Raw genomic sequence first — 22,431 nt, 5'->3', positions numbered from 1 at the left:
AATCTAAAGGAAATTTCAAGCAGCTTTTTGATTCCTTGAAGTCCTTTAGTTTTCCTTTGTCATTCTTTATACATTGAAATAAATAACTAGTCCATTTCTTAGAAAGTCAGCTTCATTGGCAGCCTCTCAAAAGCCTGGTAACGTATTGTGATGGAATCTGATTGTACCTGTAACTCAAGCATGGCTCACAAGTTGGCTGTGGAAAACCACCAGTGTATTACCGTGTGATAAAAGACTCATCTTGGCCCTTAACAAAATCTAATTACACTGCTGGATTAAACTTGGTTTTCAGTAACACTCCTAAGTACTTGTGTGTGTGTTGTAAAATTTCCCTTTGTGGAGAATAGAAATTTATTTTTTCTAGAAATAGAAATTATTTACATCTCATAGTGAATATGGCTTTGGATTATCCTTCACCTTTTTACATTTTTTCTGAAATAAGTGACAAAATGTGTATGATTACTCTTATAACCACTGGCATAGTAAATAAAATCCAGTCACATTGTGATATGTGTGTGTGTGTGTGTGGGTGTTTGTGTGTTCCTCTTTAAGGTGTGCCGTGAATTTCAGCGTGGAAATTGTACCCGTGGGGAGAACGATTGCCGCTACGCTCACCCTACAGATGTTTCTATGATTGATGCAAATGATAATTCTGTGACTATCTGCATGGATTACATCAAAGGTCGCTGCTCCAGGGAGAAATGCAAGTACTTTCATCCTCCTGCACATTTGCAAGCCAAACTCAAGGCTGCTCATCACCAGGTGAACCATTCTGGTGCCACCGCGATGGTAAGAAAGACCTGCACTCTTGGGCTCTCTATATTAGGGGAAATGATTAGTGCGTCCTCCAGTTTGTCTAATATTCTGTAACCGTATTGTTGGATAGTCTTAAAGGGAACTTAAGATGAACAATCAAGGTTATAAACTAGAAAAGATAGAACCTATTTACTAAGATTTTCTAAAGATAATTACTTAAAAGCTTTATTAATGATTTTAGCCCACTGTGCTTTCTACCATTTTCAGAAAAAGAGTAAATTATATGACTTAAGTAGCAAAACATTCTTGAGTGGTTATTAGAGTCTAACTACTCTTAATATCTGAGAAAAGCAGAAAGTTACCTCTGCGCTCTGTGAGTCGCTTCCATGAGTACATTTTGCTGCGGACATCCTTAATGCCTTTTGAAAACAAAGCGCTTGAAGGATGGTATATTAAGTAGGGCCTATTATCCCAAAGGTTAAGGGTACCTTTCCTTTCTGGAAGCATTATTCCGTCAGAGGGGAGGACAAAAGGCCAAAACCTGCAAAGGCTCTGGGAGCTGGGGAAATTTCTACAGGATGAGCAGAAGAGGCATAGCTTTGAGTTTTCCTAGCAAGTCACCTTTGGGTAAAAGTTTATTGTGCTTAAAAACATTTAAAGACAGGAAGTTGGAATAATATTTGGGTACCACTGCACTGTGAAAGGGATTTAGGATTACTCAAGTGTATCACAGCTGATGATCTGTGTGATGATTTACTTTGCGACCTGGAATATTCCTCATATAATAGGTGATAACATTTCAATAAGGGACAGAAACCTTAAGGAAGCCTTATGCTTGCTGTCTGTGAGAAAAGTACCTACCTTATCATGAAGCCCAGAAAATAACAGTACAAAGCCAGGCATAGTGGTGCACATCTATAATCCCAGCACTCAGGAGGCTTGAAGTTGGAGGATTGCTGTGAGTTCTCGGCCAGCCTCCACTGCATAGTGAGACCCTGTCTCAAAAAAAAAATGCATTGTGAACACAATCCCCTCACTGGCACATATCGTTCAGATTGCTATGCCAGAGATCTTATCTTTTACAAAAGAATTATACCTCTTTTCAAACATCCCTATTAGGAAGATTTTCCTCATACTGAATTGAAACTTACCTTATTGCAACTGGAGCTTCATAGAACATGTCAGCCCCTATCCCATAACTTCTGTGATAAATTCAAATGTCTAAACCAAAACATATTTTAAATTGTATTACAGTATAAGACACATTGCCACTAAAACTGTTCAGAACATCTCCCCCTGCTTTAAACAGACTTACTCCCCCAAGCTTGGCACTTTCTGAAGCAGTTCTCAAAGTCCTCTTTTCTGAGTACCTTTTCATGGCTACCTTGATGCCCTGAATCAATTCAAAATGTTTGTGGCGATTTCTGTCAAGTAAAACCATTATGGTCTGTCTCCATCTACCTTATTCGCCAGATCTGGCACCTTGTGGCGTTCCTCAAAGTCAAAATGACCATGAAAGGTAAATGTGTTGAATCAATTCAGGATATCGAGGCAGTACAAGGAAAGACACATATAAAAGAGGAATTCAGAAACTATTCAGAAAGTGACAAGAACCATGGGATCAATGTGTTCAAGGCAAGGAGGAATGTTTTGAGGGGGAATAATGGCAACAGTCTTTTAATATAATAAATTTAAAAATTTTTAAATATTTACCATATTTCTTTATCACTCTGCATATGAGTGACCTCTCATGTCTCCTCTCTAAGGCAAACAACTCAGATTTCTCCACCTGTTCTCCATAGGCTGTGCTTTCAAGAACCCTGCACTATTTTTGGACTGGCTCCACTTTCTCCCTACCCTTCCTCTTTCAGAACTGAGATCATTACTTTGTGAAGGATATTAGCACCAAAGTAAAACAAACTTTACTTTCACCTTGAGCTTGGCAACATAATCTGTTAAATGTTTCAAAACACTTCATCAAATATTTTTTGTTTTAAATGCTTCCGATTGGAGGACTTCTAAGCTATTATAGTAGCACGTTGTCTGGGAGGTTCAATGCGCATTTTAAGCCTTTGATGCTAAGAGACAAGGTTTCACTGTTTTGACCAGGTTGACCCCTAACTCCTGGGCTCAAATGCCTCAGTCTGCCAGGTGGCTGGAGCTACAGACATGTACCAAAATATCCAGCTAAGCGTTCAATTTTTTGTTTTGTTTTGTTTTTGTTTTGGGTACCAGAAATCGAACGCGGGCCCTTGTGCGTGCGAGGCAGGGAGCGGAACGGAACCACTGAGCTAAATCCCCATCCCGGCGTTCAATTTCTTGATTACTTATCTTGACTTCAGAAACAGGATGAAATTATTAAAAGAGCAAAATGCAATTTCCCCCCTAAAAATGGATAGACAAGCACATGGAATGTAAAAAGAACAGCTTGCTTATGCCATTGTGCTCCTGTATGCACACAGGTGAATAGTCAGGCATGGGGGTCTTCACACTTATCTGATAGTTTGGGTGTGTTTGGTAGAAGGCATAAATTATACATCAGCCGCGGGTTTCCATTTAGGGAGCTAAACATTGGATACCTTCAATTGTTATTTGTGAATGCCAAAATAAATTTCCTTTCTGAGTAACTGATCACAGTGAGGTCTTAGTGGTAAGGTCAAATTGGTCATAGGAATTTATAGATAAGAATAAATAAAGAAGGCCTTCATGAAGAAGTTTAATTTTTTTTTTTTTATTTTTAGGGATGAAGAGTAGAAATGCTTTGGAAGGGGGCATTTTCACCTTGTGCATGGCTATACCTCAGTTGACTTTGTTTAGAGCAGCTTGTATGCATTAACACATTCCCACCAACACATTCAAGCCATGGCAATGAGACTTGAATTGTGTTTTTAAAAATTTTGGAGGATTGATACTTAGTTCAGCTAGTCTTTGGCAAGTTAAGAGAGTTGTTGACGAGGCTGTTGAGTCCCTTGCCAGTGTTGATTAGAGAAATATTTAATAATGGTATCAGCCTGGAAATTAAAACTGGGCATTGATATATCAAGATAGGCCGCATCTAGGCCTTACACCATTTTGTAGTTCACCAGACAGCACAGCTTTGGTTCTGCTTTCTCCCATTCTCTTGGCACTCTAGAGAAAGAGGCACCTTCTATTTATACCACAGGGAACTCTTTTCTTCCTTCTGTACTAGGGATTGAACTCAGGACCTTTGCACTGATCTATATCCTCAAGTCTTTTGTTTGTTTGAGACAGTGTATTGCTAAATCACTAAACTCCTTAGTCTAGGCTCAAACTTGTGATCATCCTGCTTCAGCCTTTCAGAGTGCTTGGATTATAGGCATGTGTGTCACCCACACATGGCTCCAAAGGGAAATCTTTTCAATAACCAGACGGATAGTTTCCAATCCTACTCTCTTAAAATCTTTGGCAAGCCCTTTTCTCCTCATTGCTAATAAAATGCATACAACATGATGTTATATTTTACAGCTAGTGATTTTAGTCCTGACCTTTGTCATCTGGTCTTCCCAGATAAATTGGCAAATTATATATCTGCTAAATTACTGAGTTTATTTTTATTTCACTTTTTAAGAGATGAAAATAGACTTTTTATAAAAAGCAAAACTCTCACACTGTATACATTGACAGCAGAGACCCAAAAATTAAATAGAGATAAGTTTTAGGCCTTTGTTTTCCATGGGAATAAACAGGTTATGGCACATGAAAGGCTGGTTACCTAGCTAAAGCGTACCTGTATCCTTAAGAATTTCAAACACGCCTGTTTCCAAGACTTGTTTTTAAAGTAATATTCAATTTATGGAAGGTAAAAATGTAAAATTCTCCAACGAATCTGATCTGGGGGCAAGTTTGAGTACTGCGAGCACAGTGGGATATTGGAAGAACTCAAGAACTCTAGGCATTAGAGAAGGTTTCATTCTAAAACCTTACAAAGACCTATCCAAGGAAATGATGTGCACCAAAATCCACAGCAAGCCTATAAAATGAGAACTGCAAAAGTTTTGCTCTACCACAGGTGGTATATGGGTAAGGTAACTGAGAGGGGAAGAAAGATCTATTTGCTTTTACATGTGAGTCAGGAAATACGAAAAAATAGATTTGAACCTGAGATCTATACATTAGATTTAATTAATAGGGCTACAGTATCAGGCTGTAATCTACCAATATCTGTTTTATTATATACATACCATTTATTTCCTAGATCCATGTCAGAAATTTAATTGACAAATATCTTTCCTGCTATTCCTGTTGCTTCTGCTAATCTCATTTCTATAGATTAATATTGAGCATCACTGATATGTTAATTGTAAGTCAGTTATTTGCTCTAATAGTTTTCTGTCACATACAGTCCAAATGAGGTCAAAATTAGGGAATTTGAAAACCTTTTTTATCTTTGTATTTTTGTTTCCTATTTTTAACGGACTACACTTAATCCCAACAGTATGTTACTTCACCATTGCTTATCATACGTCTTGCTCAATGGATGCCCTTGCAGAAAATTCCCACGCCATATTTGAAATAACTGGTGCTTGCTTGGTTTGAGTACATTTGTTACTTTCTCTGGTACTAGCAATTAACCCATCCCTCCCCACAGGCCGTACAGCCTGGTGCACTTCAACTGATACCAAAGAGATCGGCCCTTGAAAAGAACAATGGTGCCACCCCGGTCTTTAGTCCTGCTGTTTTCCACTGCCAGCAGGGTCTGGCTAACGTGCAGATACCGCAGCCGGCATTTATCCCTGCAGGTGAGAACATGGCTCTGGGCCCCGTGAGTCAAAGGGGCTTGTGAATGTGTACAGTGCAAAGCAACTTCTAAGGGGCCTTTATACTGGAGACCATTGCCATGTGTTTTGATTACAAATAAAATATGGGAATTATGCTTGAGCGCTAGTAGCTAGAACAACTTACTGTTCTATGATTTAAAAAATTAATGGTGAATGTATTCGCATTTTTTTCTTTCTAGTTTTTCTTATTTTTTGCTTTTTATGATTGATTCATTTGGTTCAGTCTCAACTAATTCCTTGACTCTTGGGTATCACTTTCACAGGTGGTGGTCAGCTGTCAAAAAACAAATCTCAGTTTAGTATTGCAAAACCCAGTACTCCATATACTCAGTGTAGCTCTGATATACCAAAGGTAGTTATTATAAAACTACCATTCATTTTGTAGTAAATATAGTATGATGCAATATAGTAGATAAAAAGAGGTACGTTTCGCCTCCCTTGAATCAGTTAATATAAAAATATAAAATTTTAAATATTTTTCTGAGACTTCGTGGCATATCTAATGTTACCTCCTACATTCAGTTATATTTAATCGCAAAACTTAAGTTTTGCAGCAAATTGAGTAGAAAGATTAATTCAGAATTTTATTCAAATAAATATTAGATATGAGCAACAATAATTTAGTCCAGTGGTTCAGCACTTTAAGAATAAGCATAAAATGTCTTAGGAATAAAGTGAAAATACTTACTACTGGAAGTATAGTAGAGGTATTTTGTTTTGCTTTGCTTTGCTAAAATCCTAAATGCCCCAGTTTGGAAACTTATTAAATGAGAATAACATCTGTTTCAAAATTTTAGTTAGAGGTCCTGGGGATTCAGCTCATTGTTGCCTCGCCTGCCTGGCAAGAACAAGGTCCTGAGTTTGTTCCTCAGTACTGAGAAAAAAATTTTAAAGGAAACAAATAAATAAACAAAATTTAAGTTAGAAAGCTTGGCTCATTATATAAACATGCTGAGCATATAGTATTGTATACTCAAACCTGGAAAAATGGGTAATTAAAGAATCAGCTAATTAACTTTGAACAAGTCTTTCGTTAACTGACCACAAAAGTTCTTCATAACAGGGTTTAAATCTCACAAGGTTTTCATATTTATCTAATATTTTCTGAGTAGGAAAAATGGAACTTTTTAGCACATTTTTATACTACCTATAAAAAAGAACCACTGATATCTGATAATTTAGACTTTTCCCCCAAACCTACAGGAGGAAAGTATGTAATGCCCATAAAGTAAAAGAGAAAACCAGTGAGGGTGGAAGTGATTTTTATTTCTGGTGTTTTTTTCCATTCAAAATTTGTGCTACTTTACCTGTACCTTGGCTACATCTCATTCGTCTCATAGCTACAGAATCCAGGAAGCCTAGCCAAGGTGGTTGAATGTGAAAAAGTTTGGATTGTTCATTATAGGTTTTCTCAATTGGGTATTTTGTTTAGAAGTTAGATTTATTTTTCTTTTCTTTCTTTTTCTGTCCAGATTTGGTGAACATAAATGCTAGATTTACATGAAAAAATATCTGAAAACTCTGCTTTCCGTTCATTAACAGCAAAATAAAAAACCTGAGAGACCCCCCCCCCCCCGCTTAACAGCCTTTTGCCATAGGTTTGTTGAGTCCTCAATTTCAGCGAAGTGAAGGTGGTAGTGGTAATAGATTCTTGCTCTATGTAGAAAAACAGGCATCAGATAGCAGATCCTGGTGCATATTTTGAAAAGAATATGTGTGATGAATGTGTAATTCAAGTGAGGTTATTTCCTTAAAGAAAAATTAAAGTTCATTTTTTAAAAAAAAGAAGAATCCAAGAACTGGTTTAATTAACTGGGTTTTGTGATCTTAAATCTAATCTGTAATTGTAAGCATGAGAGATTACTGGGTTTGCATGTGCTGATTAATTGATAATGCAAAGAAAATATCTTTCTAGTTAAAATTCATTTCTATCTGTAAAGCCTCAATAATGAAATCTCTCTTTTCTTTACTTTCCACGCTTTTCTGCATGGTGTACAGGGCCAATACTGTGCATGGCACCCGCTACAAGTTTTGGTAGGTTTTGTACAAAAATTCTCAATTTCTTCTAATCTGAAAAATGTGTTTCTCTGCTGTGGCTGTGAAAGAGATGAGTGACTGATGTGACTGGGTATTTTCTGATTTAATCTTTAATATGATGTTCTGTGTTCCACATTTTTAAGGAATCAAAACCATCATACTTTCTCAAGTCCTAGTTGGTTGCCACTGTGGCCAAATACAGACTCTTCCATTTCTCTTATTTCTGCCCTAAACTGGCAAATGAACTATTTATAAATGCTTTTTTGCCAAGCCGAACTGGACAATTTTATTTTTTAGGTTTACATCTATTATTTTTTTAATTGTGCACTATTTTAGTGTACCATTTATAAAGTACAGTGAAACAATCCTTTCCCCAAAAACTTGTTCATGCTACCCAAACCATTCAGTACTCAAATATTGAGAAAGAATGGCTGGAACAGAGCTACAACATTATGCAGTGTTCTGGAATGAATTTTGCAGTATTCTAAGATGAACTTCCACCTATGCAGACACTAGGCACAGCAGAATCATTTTTAAAATGGCGAGATTATATGGTTTTTAACGCACAGATCCTGTGGTTAGGCACAGACACAACATGGCAGTCATATCTAAGCTATTTTTACATCACTATACTGAAGATGGTGAGAAAGCAAGTGGGAAGTTCAAATCTCCAGATTCTGCTTGGGACCAGGAAAGATGAGGAGACAGTAGGTTTGCTCAGTGCAGGGAAGAATGACCCCACCCTAACCCACTCCAGCATTTCATCGATATGGTTCCTCCCATCCTTTTGGGGCCGTTTACAACCGCTTGGCTTGACCCCCATCCTATTGTTGGGCTACAGTAGTTACAGAGCCTGAAAGGCACCAACAGGCCTATTGAGATAAAACAAAAGGTTAAAAAGATGGCCAAGTAGAAGCAACACTCACTAACCTAACGAGGTCTAAACCCTGACAGTGGAGGGGTGAGGCTCTGTTACTGAGCTATTAACAGCGTTTCCATTGATACTGAAAGGAAGATTCTATGCACATCTTTAGAAGAACAGACTGGTACAAATCTGAGAAATATGTCTCTGAGTTCACATTTTGTGACCTATTTCTTGGGGATGCTGCCCTGTCCTTTGACTTTCAGAGCTCTGCTTAGGAATGCAAATTGCATGCTTGCATGGTGGTGCTACTTCCTGTACAGTTGCTGCACTCCCAGAGGGTAAACAGGAGTGTTTTTTAAATTGGCACATCAGACAATAAGGGATAGCTGTAGGTAATATGTAACTTGGGATGAACAGAAGCAATCATGATAAAAGTTCTGTTAAGCATCATTTTGGGTACGTTTTTGGTTCCCATGACATTGTGAATGTTGATTTTCCTCTTTCTGACCATTAACTTCCTCAGTACATTTTCAGAATATCTGAATTCAGTTGATGTAGACATGATAAATTATTATATATATGCTTGCCATTCACACATTGCCATTCGCACATTAATTCCCTGGTTGGCTTTCCAAAATGAGCTGGAAATTAGAAAAGCATCCAAAAGCTTTCAAATGAAATAGAAACTAGAAAAGGCAAAGAGAAAAACATCCTAAAAGAGATTTTGCAGCTGCTAGCCATTGTAGCTCTAATATTTGCTGTCGAGGCAAGATTTGCTATGGACTACTCCATGAATTACTCCATCTATTTGATGTAGAGCCAACAATTCCAAGGAATTTTCTGGAGGCATACATAAAAATCTGCACATATACTTCACTGTGTTCTTTATAGCTGCTGTCCTACCACATACAAATAGAGCTACCTTTTAATTTTTGCCCGCGGATCAGGTAAGTATACATAAAACTGCCCTTTTACACCTGCAAATCTAATGAGGGCACTTACGTGCATAAGTCAGCGAAACCTAACACCACTTCACAATTCCATAATCCCCTGTCTAATGTGCAGCTCAGTTACTTGTCTGCTTAATTAGCTTCAGACAGCCCTGATAGCATCAGATTATTTTTTCATGTGCATTCATTGTAACCCTTTCTGAAAATTTGGCCTTTTGAGTCAAATGCAATGTAATTCTGCTCAAAAACTTACTAAATGTTGAGAATGGTTCCGTTTTTCTAAATGATAACTATAATTGGCTTTCCCGTTTTCTCTTTTTTAATTTTTTCCCCTTCCATGCTGTGTTGCTTTGCACTGATTGTGATTGCATGTTGCACCCTGGTTTATCCATCATGATGATGTCACATGGCTTGTTGCTGTGATACCTACCACGCCCCATTCCATCATTGCATATGTCCTGGTTGCATAAATGCTCCTCCACCTTCCCGTGAGTTGCTTCCGTGGTTTCCTACTGAAAGTGCCCGTGATGCACGGTGCTACACCAGCCACTATGCCTGCAGCAACACCACCTGCCACCAGCGTTCCCTTCGCTGCAACAACTACAGGCAATCAGGTTTGACCATTTATTTCACCTGTTGAGACCTAGATTACAACATGTTGAAAAGGCACAGTATATGTTTTTGGATTGGTGAGAGATATCAGTCTGTATATTTAAGTGTTTCTTAAACATTCGCCACATTTATTAATTTACTTTTTGTGCACTTTCTTTTTCATCCCAAAGTTAATCAGATGTTTATTCATTTTAAATTGATGATCAGATGTCCTTCATACCTTATATCCAATTATTAGTACCACATCAATCCTCAAACGCATATACTGTACCAAATATGTATTAAGTTCTTCCTCATTGGTCAAGAGAAGAATTTATTTTAATTTACTGCTATTTTTGGTTATTGTGTTTGAACTTTGACTTAGTACAATCATCGCCTTTACTTTCAGATCCACTGGAAAGAAAGCAAAACATCGCATTTCTTTCCAAGGCACAGATATCCTTATCATTACCGGTGATTACATCAGAATCCCTTTCGTGTAGACGTTGGATATGCTTATGTTGCTTTTTTCATTTCCTGTAGGTATTTCAGGCAGAGTCACAGGAAAATTACAAGTTTTTGGTGTCTTGAAACTGTAAGACAATACATACAATAGTTATTGAGTAATGTTATGGCCATCCTGCCTCATTAAAAGTTCTAACCATGCCCACAGACTGCAAGTTCCACTGCTGTTTAAATTACAAGCAAAATAACCATGAAGCACACAGCATTAATTCACCGGGGGAGCAAACCACACGCTAATTTGTGCTTTGCAAAATTAACTTAGTGAAATGGATAGTATGTCTAGAATTTTCTGTGAAATTTATTATGGTTATTGATTATCATGTCCCAGCAGTGAACAAAATATACAAAAATCATGAAACTTTTCATCTGAAATCTTACTTAGTACTGTCGATACCCCCATTAAAATAGATTAACTGAAGAGCAGCATGTTTGTTTCATAGATGTAGAAGATACCAGTAGGTCAGTTTAAGTATTACTATTAGTAATGTAGGTTATAACTTTATTCAGACAATTGTGTTTGCTAAAGGCTTTTGTATTTTCATTAATAGACATTGCTTAGAGCTTAATTTATACATCCCAAAATTTTTAATTAAAATGCCAGAGCCAATATATATTTTAAAATATAGAATCAACAGCTAGTACTATATTTTCCCAGTGAGCTTACAAATTCTGAAATATTCTTCTAATGTCAAGGGGATAGGATTTGTTAGTCAAAAGCACAAATTACTTTGAATTTTAAGTCTAATGTGTTTTGAATGTAACATTTTCATAGCTTTATTTTTTGGTGCAATAAAATAAAGTAGTATTGTCAGGATTTGACTGAGGAGATTATGTTAAAGACAGTAAGCATTATGTCTTTTCTATGACGTTGTAAAAAGTAATGCTGTCATAGTCTACAGCATTGTGTTGCTTCCTGTATAAGTCAACCAGAATTGCTCTAGCTGTTTTCAATTTTGAGTGACATAATTTAGAAACTTAATCATTATTTTCATGTCAATCATGTTTTTAAAAAAATTTTGTTGCTCTTGCATTTTCTCCCTTCCCCTTTGATTTGTCTTGGCTTGCTCCAGGACCCAGAGTAGCACACACCTAATTTGAGAAGTCACTCACTTGGAATTGTGTCTATTGAAGCCACTTCAGGCTCCCGTGTATCATAATTCTAGGGATTTATTAAAATAGCGTCCCAGCTCTGAATTGCACACATTACTTATTGAACGTTGCCAAGTTGCTGTACCTGCAGTGCGTCTATCACTTGTTTGAAATAGGCAGCAGTTGTGTTCCCTATTGGGCTTGACCCCTGGATCCCAGCTAATCCTTCTGTGCTGCTGAGGACAAGGCCCAGAACTCTATTTTGGACAGAGTGGGTAGCTGACTGATATAAATGGGTCCTCTCCATCATAAGGAATGTTTTAAAAAGATATGTTTGAGTATATGGAATAATGGAAGGAGTTATTACGTTGTAATGGATTGCAAGAGTGTCATTTGGGATGGTGGCAACTTGTGAAAAGTGCTAAACGTGAGAATATAGGTTTTATCCAACATTACTTGACTTTCACAGGATGCTGCACATCAAGGTAAACAAAAGTCGTCCAATGTAATTAACTTTACAACACAAGGGAAGTGTGATTGTTTTCTACTGATTCCATTAGAAAATGTAGTGGTATTGGGCAGAATATAATCACTTCAACTTGTAATAGGTGTTGAAAATGTTTAAAGATCAAAAATATAATTTTATACAATGCTATCTGTCTACCTCACTTAGACTATTTCTTCATGGTTTTAAAACATTCAACTAAAAGGTGTAAATTTTCATTAATACTGGCATATTTCGAAGTGTTTTCTCAATATACGCTTGTTAAAAATGTGAAACTATGGGTGAATAATCACCAAAAAGTTTCAGCATTGCATAGAAAATGCCTTAAACAATGGAGTGCATCTCTGTTAGGGAATTTCTCCACATTAGCTTCTCAATAGGAGCTTCCCATAGATCAGTGATGGTGAACCCATGGCATGCATGGTGTTTTGGTGTTTTCTTTTTTTCAGACTAAAGATTGATGTACAGTTGTTTTCTCTAAACTACAACTCAGTGTTCCGGTTTAATTGCAGCGTTGGCACTTGGCTATAAATAACTGGGTTTTGGGTAGCAGTTTGGCACTCACTCTCTAAACAGTTCACCATCACTGACATAAATGTATCAGTTATATTTCTTTGTAGTGATTTTCACCATCGGTCCCATTTTCACAGATGTCAAATCTAAAATTTCAGAACAGGGTGTATGCTGGGATAATTCATTCTCAGAACTTGAACAATAACCAGTCACCTGACTCCTACATGAATAATACTTCAAAATTTTCTCACTTTTTCTTTCTCTCTCTTTTTTTTTTCTATTTCAGTCGAAATTCTGAACAGCAGAGTTACAGAGTATCGGAATCTCTCCATGACAACCTCCATATGGCCTTTCTATATATATTCTCATATGTCCTCTTCTACCGACACAACAATAAGCATGGTGCAGTCAACATATTAAACAAAGCAAACATGCCAATCAACAAGTAAAAATAAAGCATTAAAGATCAGTAGGGATGTTAAAACACCATCAGAAAACTACCATCCATCTTATTTGAATTATTAGATAGAACATGATTGTAAAATTTTGTGATATCTTTTTTCCTGTAACCATTATACTAAATGAATCTCCACAGTGTGATGTTGGCTTACTGTACATTTTGGTGGCTAAATGTTCATCTGTTTTTGAGGTATCACCTTACTATTTTGTTTACAGGATAGTCTATTGAGTTGATTTAGAATGTAACAAATATAACCTGTAGCATTTTGCCTATGTGGCATTTTATTGGGTTGGGCTGTGTTTAATTTTCACATATTATAGTGTTTTGCTGTATATGTGTGGTGTTTGATAGGAATTAAAATGATAATAGTAAGGAACAGAAGTCTATGTGCTTGAAAAACATGACAGGTTCATGTTAATATGCTCTCTTTAGAATATTTCTGTAGTTTTCTTGGGGGAAACATGTATAACGCCTCACGTTTGAGTGTGCACAAAACCTGTTCATAAACATGCATGTGTATAATTTGTGGCTGCAGATCTAACCTGTGTAATTCACTAAAGTTACTGATTTTCTTTAAGAGAGAAACGATTAGCCACATGAAGTAGGAAACTTCTTAAAACATTAACCCCTAATACACTCCTCTTAAATAGCTTGAAAAACAATTCACTGTTTAATGATTTTTTTCAGCATATTTACTAAAAATTATGTAAAGTAAACATTACATTTCTTTTTTTATTCTCAAGAATACTCTGCATAGGTTGAGTGTCTAAAATTGAGCCATTTGTCATCTTCAGCTGAGAAAGTGGTACTTGGGGGTTGAAAGGAATGCTAATTGCAGGTTATAAATCAAACAGAGGTGGCGGAGGTAGAGATAGTTTTTACATACCGGCGGAAAGTGTGTAAAACCATTGCAATGTAACCTTTTACACAAGTGCTATTTTCCAAATGCAAATGGCTCAAGTTCTTAGGCTATTCTTTAAATAATAAGATGCAATCTAGCACAAGTCAGTCAGGGTGAAAGAGAATTAGTTCCAAATGAGGCCTTTCCTCTTCAAATGGACAATCTTCTCTATTGATCACAGAGGGAGCCTGAGTACAGATTTGGGGAAATGGCAGGGTCGGGGCCAGGAAAGTATTTAAAATTTACCCTTTGATTTATGCAAAAGAACTGGTAAAGATGTCGCACCTGTCTTGCACTTCAGTTTAACTGAATTGGCAATTTTGTTAAACATTTTGGTGAAGGACCAAGTGCCTGTGATACATGACAAGTGTTTTCCTGCCCGAACTTTAACATCAGAATCTTTTGCATCAAAACTAAGCCTCTTATTTTCCTTTGTTTAGATTCATTTACCTTTATATTTGTTTAAAATAGGGTAGATTAATACTCTTTGGTTAATTTAGAGTGACTGTATTCCACAGAGGTGAGCTGAATTCTCATTAGTAGATGAGTAAAATAGCAATTAATTTCTGTGCTCTATAGTATATCTCCATTCTACTCAGTTATTTTACAGTGGTAAAAACATATTATATTTTATACCCACTTAAATTTAACATTTTCTACTAAATGTATGTTCTCCCCCTAGAAAATATAAAGCTATCAAATTTAATATAGAGAAAAGGGTTTTTTTCCTCCTTCATGAAAATGACCAGCAAAAGGAAAAATCTGATTTAGGATACCTTAAGCCAGCTGGTAGGTTTGAATTAAAAAGCAAAGGAATCAGCAAAATCTTTTCATAGTTGATAAAACTTAAACTCGAGCCTATGTGACTTCTGCAAAACTAAGTATCCATTGTGACACCCAGAACCATCTCCAGACTCCAATTGTAAATCCTTTTCATGATGTGCTTCAGAGCCTTTGAGACTGAGTCTCAAAGCAGATCGGTTTGGCTCAGAATACAAAAGAGTAAAATTATCTCCAGTAGTTGCTATCCTATTAGTCTTAATTATGAACCCAAATCCTGCTTACCTGTGATTTCTAAACAGTCTTACTTGTATTGAGCCACTGTTGTCTGTTAACAGTGTTACCTGCAGTTAGAGATCAAGATGTGTTATTTTACCCATGACTCTTTGAACCACTTGTTTTCTCTTTCCTGACATCTTAACATTGCTAGAGAAGAAACTAGGGTATGCCTTTTGGAGACACCTTGTGTGTGGAGCTGAGTTTTCTGTAACTGTGTCAGTGACTCTCCAGAAGGGCAGGTCTGACCACATGAATCCAGAAAGGATGCACCTGAGATAGTCTAGATGTATTCCTAATGGTGATGGGAATGTTTTTTTGTGCAGACGAACTTTTTTGACATTTTTGATGCAACATACTATCTCATTTAACTTTTTAAACTTTTGACAAAGATGTACATAGACGTAAAGTACAGCTATTTTCATGTTGCTGTAAGCACTGGAAGACATTAATAATGACTTATTTTTAGTAAAAGATTGAGCGAGGAACATTCAGGGTAGTTGTATTTTGGATGCCACCATTTTCTACATTGTTGACATTTTAGAAGTTGCTATATAAATGAATTTAAGGAAACAAAGCTCAAAGCCCTAAAGTTTTGATCAAATTCAACAGAGTTTTGAGGAAATGAAATTTTAAGACAGCACTCTTTAAATGAGTTGTGCAATGACTTATTCAAATTATCTTTATTCAAGAAAAGACTAGACCAATAAGTCATTAGACTATAAATTTCCAGTTAAAAAGACAAGTCACAAGCTAATCAGTGACTCTAAGCAAGAATTTACTGGATGAATTGTATATATAAAATTCTAATCAAGTATAATTCTTAGTTAACATTTTATACTCTGTATTTTGCAAGGGACTCTTTTTATTTATCCAAAATTGCTGATTTTGTCCATTTTTCTCAGCCTATTGCAAAAATATGCAAGAGTGCTGAAACGTGAATAAAACGGGTCTTATATACAGAAAAATAATCTACAAGTTATCTTTTAAGAAGGTTTTAATAGTATCGATTTTTTACAAAAAGCACTATGTGACCATAATGAAAGTATATTTTAAAGAGGATTAAGAATAAATTAAGATAAATGGATTCATAAAAATTGCTATTTAAATACAGTATTTACTTTTTCAATTGGAGCATGATTCCACAACCAGCTGTTGCATTTCATTTCACTTTTCTAGATTAGACTTTAATTTGTGGCTAATCATAAAAGCCATCTTCTCCCTATTCCATCAAGTCATTTCCATCAGTTTCTGATCATGCTAAAAGCAATTTGCTCTGGCCTTGAATATTGTCCTACAGTGCAAGGCTGTGTTCAGTAGTGGGCCGCCTCAGCGCACCTACTCTCCAATTTGGGAAGATGCCAACACCTCATCCCTGCCATCAGCAGGTACCAAATGAAATCACACCTTGAATCACTTTTTAGTGGCCTGACCAGTAAGCATAATGATGTCTAATAAGGAACAACATTTATGTTACATGTTTTCAAGAGAAGAGGGAAAGGCTCGGGGCTTCTTGGAATGTTATCGGGTCCTTTTTCTCCCTTTTTGGGTTCAGTGAGGTTGCACTTAGGTAAAGCACAGCCACATGTTTTGTGAGTTCTTTCAGTCTTTAGGGTGGGCAGTCATGCACAGAATGATTAGAAACTGAAGTACTCATTCTTATCTCTCATCCATTTTACATACATTGAAATAGAAATAAAGAAAATTTATGGGGGAAATATATTTCCCAAGTTCTGATTAAGAATAGTGATAGTGGCCTAATTTTATCAGTGCCTGCTGAAGGCAGTAGAATAATCAGCATGTAAAAGAGCATACCAAAAATTTTTGCCAATTAAGTTGCTAGCCTAATCAAATTGTAAATATAACCAAATCTAGAGTCTGAGCACCAACTCACTGATTGATGCCATCTTTTCATTTTTCTTATTCTTAGATTATAAGGTTTTTACTTTATGACTTTTTATATCTCTAAGTAACTAATGAATTCAAGAATTTAATTTTGAAGGAGAGTTAGAGAAAGTTTTTAAGTTTTATTTTACTACATATATTCAGCCTACCTAGATAGGTTCTAAACTGACACTAAAGCATGATATAGATGACAGTCCATACATAACTACTCTCTACAGTTCACAGTTTAAGAACAAATTTAACTTTATACAAAAAATAATAATGGTTAACTAGTTGTTGCTTTGGCAACAAAACTACAACATGGCTACCTTTAGACATTTGTGTGTGTGTGTGTGTGTGTGTGTGTGTAACTTTTATTTGTAAACTATTTGTGCTTTGTGACAGTATGAGCATGTAGATAATACAGCTCAAAACTCAGAAAACAGATATGGTTGAATATTTTAATCCCTAAGTCACAAGTCACATGTGAAAGCTGAATTTGTGTCCTGTGACTTTTTGGTCAAAAAGTTTACAACACGTGGATTTTGGAGGCTGGCTTTGTAGTTTATAGATTTTGTTGTGTGCATAGGGTTATTCCACAGTATTTTGACTTCAAAACACAATCATTACATATATATATTTGTGTGTGTGCGCATATATATATATATATATATCACTTGACTTTTTCATAACTTGTTTATGTATCTGTAGTTTCAAAAATTCTTTTTTTCTGAAATTATGTACACAACTAAGCGTGAGGATTGAAACATGATTAAACATATTTTGAAATTAATTCATATTTGCAAAACCATATATAAAGATACTGTGGAACGACCCCTGAACAGTGTTTAGAGACAAATGCTGCAGTTACCTGATTGTCTCAGTTAGGGTGCGAATGTGTGAGACACACCTTTTTTGCACTTGTGTACATAGTCCATGAAAGCAATCTTTGGAGCTTTTTTTTTTTTAATATATGAAGACTGTGATAAATAGTGGAAAAGTCAGTAAGAGAAAGTTATTCCTAAGGTTTTGAAAAGGAGATTTTTTTTTCTTTTTGCTCTAACACTTAAATAAAGCATTTGCTGTTGTGGAGGCTTTCTAGTTAGCTACATCTTACCAGAAGAGAAAGCTCGTGACAGGTAACAGGTCACTGTTAGCTAACGACAATGAACAATTGTAGTAGTACTTCTCTTAGCAAGACCACTAGCAAAGATTGTTTGCTTTTGCTTTTTAAGTGAATCCCTACTTTACGCACACACACAAACACACGCGCGCGGACACATACACACACATCCCAGGTAGGTTGTTTGTGGCAGAAGTTTTCTTTTTTCAATGAATACAAGCAGCAAAACACTCTGTAAATCGAAAGATAGTTGTTTTCGTTATGATCAATTCAGATTTTATCTTTCACAAAAAATTATTGTTATGTAATCAGCTAGCATGTATATCAATTTATATGGATTCAAGTGACATTTAAGATATGAATGTTGACCTCCATTCCTCCTTTAAGATCCAGAACCCCAAAACAAATTGGCAAGCATTGCAAGATTTTATTTCCTAGTTAAGTGTGGCCGGTTTAGGGCAGGTTGTTCCCTTCAAGGAAGAAAACCTACTCCTGGCACAACTTTAGCAACAGCTTTATTTACATTGTACTTGTTCAGTGGAAGCTATTTTCTGACCTCCCTTTACCAGATTACAAAGTACTACTTCACTGTGCCACTTGAGCCTCTCAATGTTCTGTTTAAATGAAACAGAAGAAAGCCAGCCAAAATCTTACATGATAATAGGAGCTGAAAGGGAAAGTTTCTATCTGACTGCCTCTGCCTGTTTTAGCTCCACACCACCTACAGATAGCCATGGAACTTTCTTGCCCCCAAACATTGAGTCCTAGGAAGGGTTGAGGTTAGAAAGATTCCAGGATAGATCACCACAGGTACTTGGAGGCCTTGGGGAATATAGCTCTTGCTCCAGAAAAGGGCAGCATTCTGGTGTTAGAAGAGCTAGTGTTGCGGAATTGCTATCTATTTTCTAGCTCTCTGAGACAAATATAGGGCTAAAGGGTGTGGCTCAGTATTTCTCAGCATGTGTCAGGCCCTTAGTTACACTCCCAGAGACAGACCAGACAGACAGACAGACAGAGCCAGAAAGCAATCCAAGCCTTACAGTTGTCCTCAGGGCCAGTTGGCTAAAAGCTTCTCTCTTTTTTTCACCCATCAAGCTCATAATCACCCAGTAGTGTCCATGATGTAACAAAGAGCCTCACAATCTGACCGGCATATCCATTGATATACATTCTTTCATTGTGTAGTTAGGAACTCCTAACTTCAAAATTGTCACCAATAGAATTTTCCAATGTAACCCATTTCCTTGTGTTCGGATTTTCTGGTGAATCTGTAACCCACAAGAATATATTCTCATAAAGTGAGTAGAGAGGAAATTTGGTTTTTTTTGCAATACTGGGGATTGAACCTAGGACCTCATGCATGTTAGGCAAGTGCTTCACCACTGAGTTACATTGCCAGATTGAGATTTGAGATTTTAAGTCAACCAGAATCATCTACAAAATAGGAATGATAGTCCTTGGCTCACACTCTTTGGAGCTTAACACATTGATGACGGGGCCATAATCCATTGCTGCTGCTGACTGGCTGTAGAGCACCAGTGATACATGCACAACTGTCCCCTCAGGTGGCATGGAACAGTCCTATCAGGTGGTACAAGCCAGAGGGAATGTGTTAAACATACTGACAGTTTAAATAAGTAAAACCAATCAGGGCCTCCAGTATAACAAAGACATGTGATTCTGAAAAATAACTAATTAAGATTTAGTTGACTAATTCGTGTAGTTTCCAGCTCCTCAATTTATCCTTGCCTGTAAGAAATTTCTCATTAATACTTAAAAGCTGGAGTATTCCAGGAAATTTTAACTTTATATAGAACACTTCCTCAATTAATATACCTAAAATAAGCATGCATCATTATGAAGTAAGCTACAACTCTTCAGAAAATGAAAGAAATCCTTACTAGTCATCTACATCATGTTATTTTGTTAAAAATACCTTTGTAACAAGATCTAAAAGTAACATAACTATTATGTAAGCTTTTTCCTCCTAAACACACAACCTAAAGATTTATCTGTCATAAAACTGCGTGGTTTCAAAGCTTTATTTCTGTATACAGGTGTTATTTGTTAGTGATGGAAATCAAATTATTTTGTTGCTGTGTCTTTTGTGTCTAGCAGTTGAAGGAATGACATAATCATCACATTATTGGATTCTGGGGATTCCCTTCTCAAAAATGTTGCATTTTATTTTTACGGTTGCTGCTTTAATTCATAGAAAATGAACCATTTGTTTTCAAATTACAATAATTGAAATTAAATTTGGGGGGGTTTGGGGACAGGGTCTCTCTCTGTTGTTCAGAATGATCTGAAACTCCTGGGTTCAAACAATCCTGCCTTATCCTCCAAGTTATTTTGAGACCAGAGATGTGTCCTGTCATGCCTAGCTATAAATTAAGAATTTTTTAAATAAAAGGGATACTCCCAAATGTACTCTTTAAGTGTTAACTGTATTCACTCATATAATAATAATCTGAAACATAAAAACAATTGAGGCACTATTTTGAGAAGAAAAAAGGCAATTTAAAAAGACCTATAATGTTTAGCCCGGTACAAAAACTGGATTTAAATAACGATCAGAATATTTTAAAAATAAAAACATTCCCGTTATATCATTATGCCTTGCCTACATTATTCAATAGCTCATTCCCTCAACTGCAGATGTGCTTACCTTTGGGTTTTTTTCCAAGTTCTAGTGCTGTAGTGCCTGTCAGTGTTTAGAAGTGTGCATTTTGTAACTCATTTTAGTATGCTACTTTTATGTTTAATTTTGTTCTTTTAATAAAGTCTGTAAGTTTCATGGTTCTGTCTTTTGTATGAATCCATATTCATACATTAGGAGTTCACTTAAAAGCTATTCATGTTCTAGCATATCAATCCTAATATTTAGCAATTCTAGTATAAAATTAAAATTTGTGATTTGGTCCAATGTTGTGTTTCATACACAGAATAAGTTTACTTCCATACTTCCAGTATTTTGAATTATGTAGACAATATATCCATTGTGTTAGATGTATTATTCACATAAGATTGAAGTTACTGACACAACAAAGACACTTGCATTTTAGTAGAAGAAAATTAAGAATCTTAAGGTTATGCTCACTGCTTTCTATTGTGCCTCAGAAATCCTAAGGCATGTTCTAAGATATGTTATCTGAAGTTCGTGGGTGCCAGGTATTCGTTTCCATCCCGCATCTTCAGTGTGATGTATGAGACCAGGGTTGTTCATTTCATCCTTTTCCAGATGGGCATGATAATGAGATGCGTGCATTTTTCCATGAAAATGTTTTCTGTCACTTAAACTTGGTTATTGCCAACAAAAGGCACAGGAATGAAAGGATAATCGTTTTTGTTCTTTAAGAAAACAAAAGTAACTTGGCAATGCTTTATTCTGTCAGATTTCTAAGCCCTTCAGAAACACCAATCCAGAATTTCTCTGCATTGATCACCCGTCTATAGTCAAGCTGGCAAAATCCCAACCCAAGAGCATTCGGATCAGAGGCTGTGGCAGAGTGAAGTATTATTCACCTGTCTAACAGTGATGAGTCCAGGGAGGATGCTGGGCTCTTGTCCATATCAGCTGTACCATATGGATGTCCTTTGCCCTTTGTGCCCTGCTTTCGTACTTCTAATGTGGTTCCCACTTTGGCATTTCTTGATAAGTCAACCATAAGCTCTTTGATGTGTTGTGTGTGTTTCTGTGAGTCTGATAATCCTAGTACTAAGACCAGTTCAGTATATAGACATTTACAAGAGGTGTTTGGCCTCTTCAGACTTCTGTTTGTCTTTCTCTTTGAAGCTGCTGAATGATAAATAAGAATTTAGGGCAGGCATTCCCAACCCTGGTCAAAATGGAGTCTTGGAGTTTTATTTGTCAGGAGAAAGGTAACTGACAGGCAAAACTATATGTAAAAACTAAGTTTGTCTTAGGTACTTCTCAACATTTTTTCAGGGCGTCTTTCTAAGGCCCCATTTACTCATCCCTCATGGTGGCCTTTCGCCTTCTAAAAGCCCTATGGCAGCAGTTTGTGAAGCCTGAATCCTCTGATAGATCTGAACTTCTCCACTTCAGAACTTTCCTGTTTGGCATCTCAGGCTCAGAGAGCAGCTCACAGCTGAGATTTGCTAGAGAAAATCAAACTGGTGTTAAAGAATGGCAGTGTTTACTGTGCTGCCCCTCCTGGGAGTGTTTGTATCCAAATAGGCGAGACTCTCCAGTGGTACCATATCAGACAGCCATGTGCACATATTCTCAGGAGATGTAGCACATTAAACATGGCCATTCTGTAACACTAGAGTGTTAGGAGATGTGTTTGACCAAAGCCATATTCTAGGCACTAAATCTCAGCATTTAGGAACAGCAATTGAATGCAATACAGA

General features: G+C 36.5%; 1 protein-coding gene across 2 annotated transcripts in view; it reads left to right on the top strand.

Moving 5' to 3' along the window:
- Mbnl3 (muscleblind like splicing regulator 3) overlaps positions 1-15,786 on the top strand; it is a 58,640-nt gene extending 42,854 nt beyond the window's left edge. Inside the window, exons 4-8 of one of the 2 annotated variants that reach the window (XM_010614303.3) lie at positions 553-789; positions 5,366-5,516; positions 7,554-7,589; positions 9,927-10,021; positions 12,917-15,786. In XM_010614303.3, coding sequence (XP_010612605.1) covers positions 553-789; positions 5,366-5,516; positions 7,554-7,589; positions 9,927-10,021; positions 12,917-12,928 — 531 coding nt within the window. In that variant the 3' untranslated portion in view covers positions 12,929-15,786. The remainder of the gene's footprint in view (positions 1-552; positions 790-5,365; positions 5,517-7,553; positions 7,590-9,926; positions 10,022-12,916) is intronic. The other variant, XM_010614304.3, reaches the window with a different exon arrangement.
- The last annotated feature ends 6,645 nt before the right edge of the window (positions 15,787-22,431 follow it).

The sequence above is a fragment of the Fukomys damarensis genome, unplaced genomic scaffold (assembly GCF_012274545.1).
Source record: "Fukomys damarensis isolate Sample0158 unplaced genomic scaffold, DMR_v1.0_HiC HiC_scaffold_39, whole genome shotgun sequence".
In the NCBI taxonomy this organism is placed as follows: Eukaryota; Metazoa; Chordata; class Mammalia; order Rodentia; family Bathyergidae; genus Fukomys; species Fukomys damarensis.
This window is presented reverse-complemented; position numbering and strand designations above follow the sequence as displayed.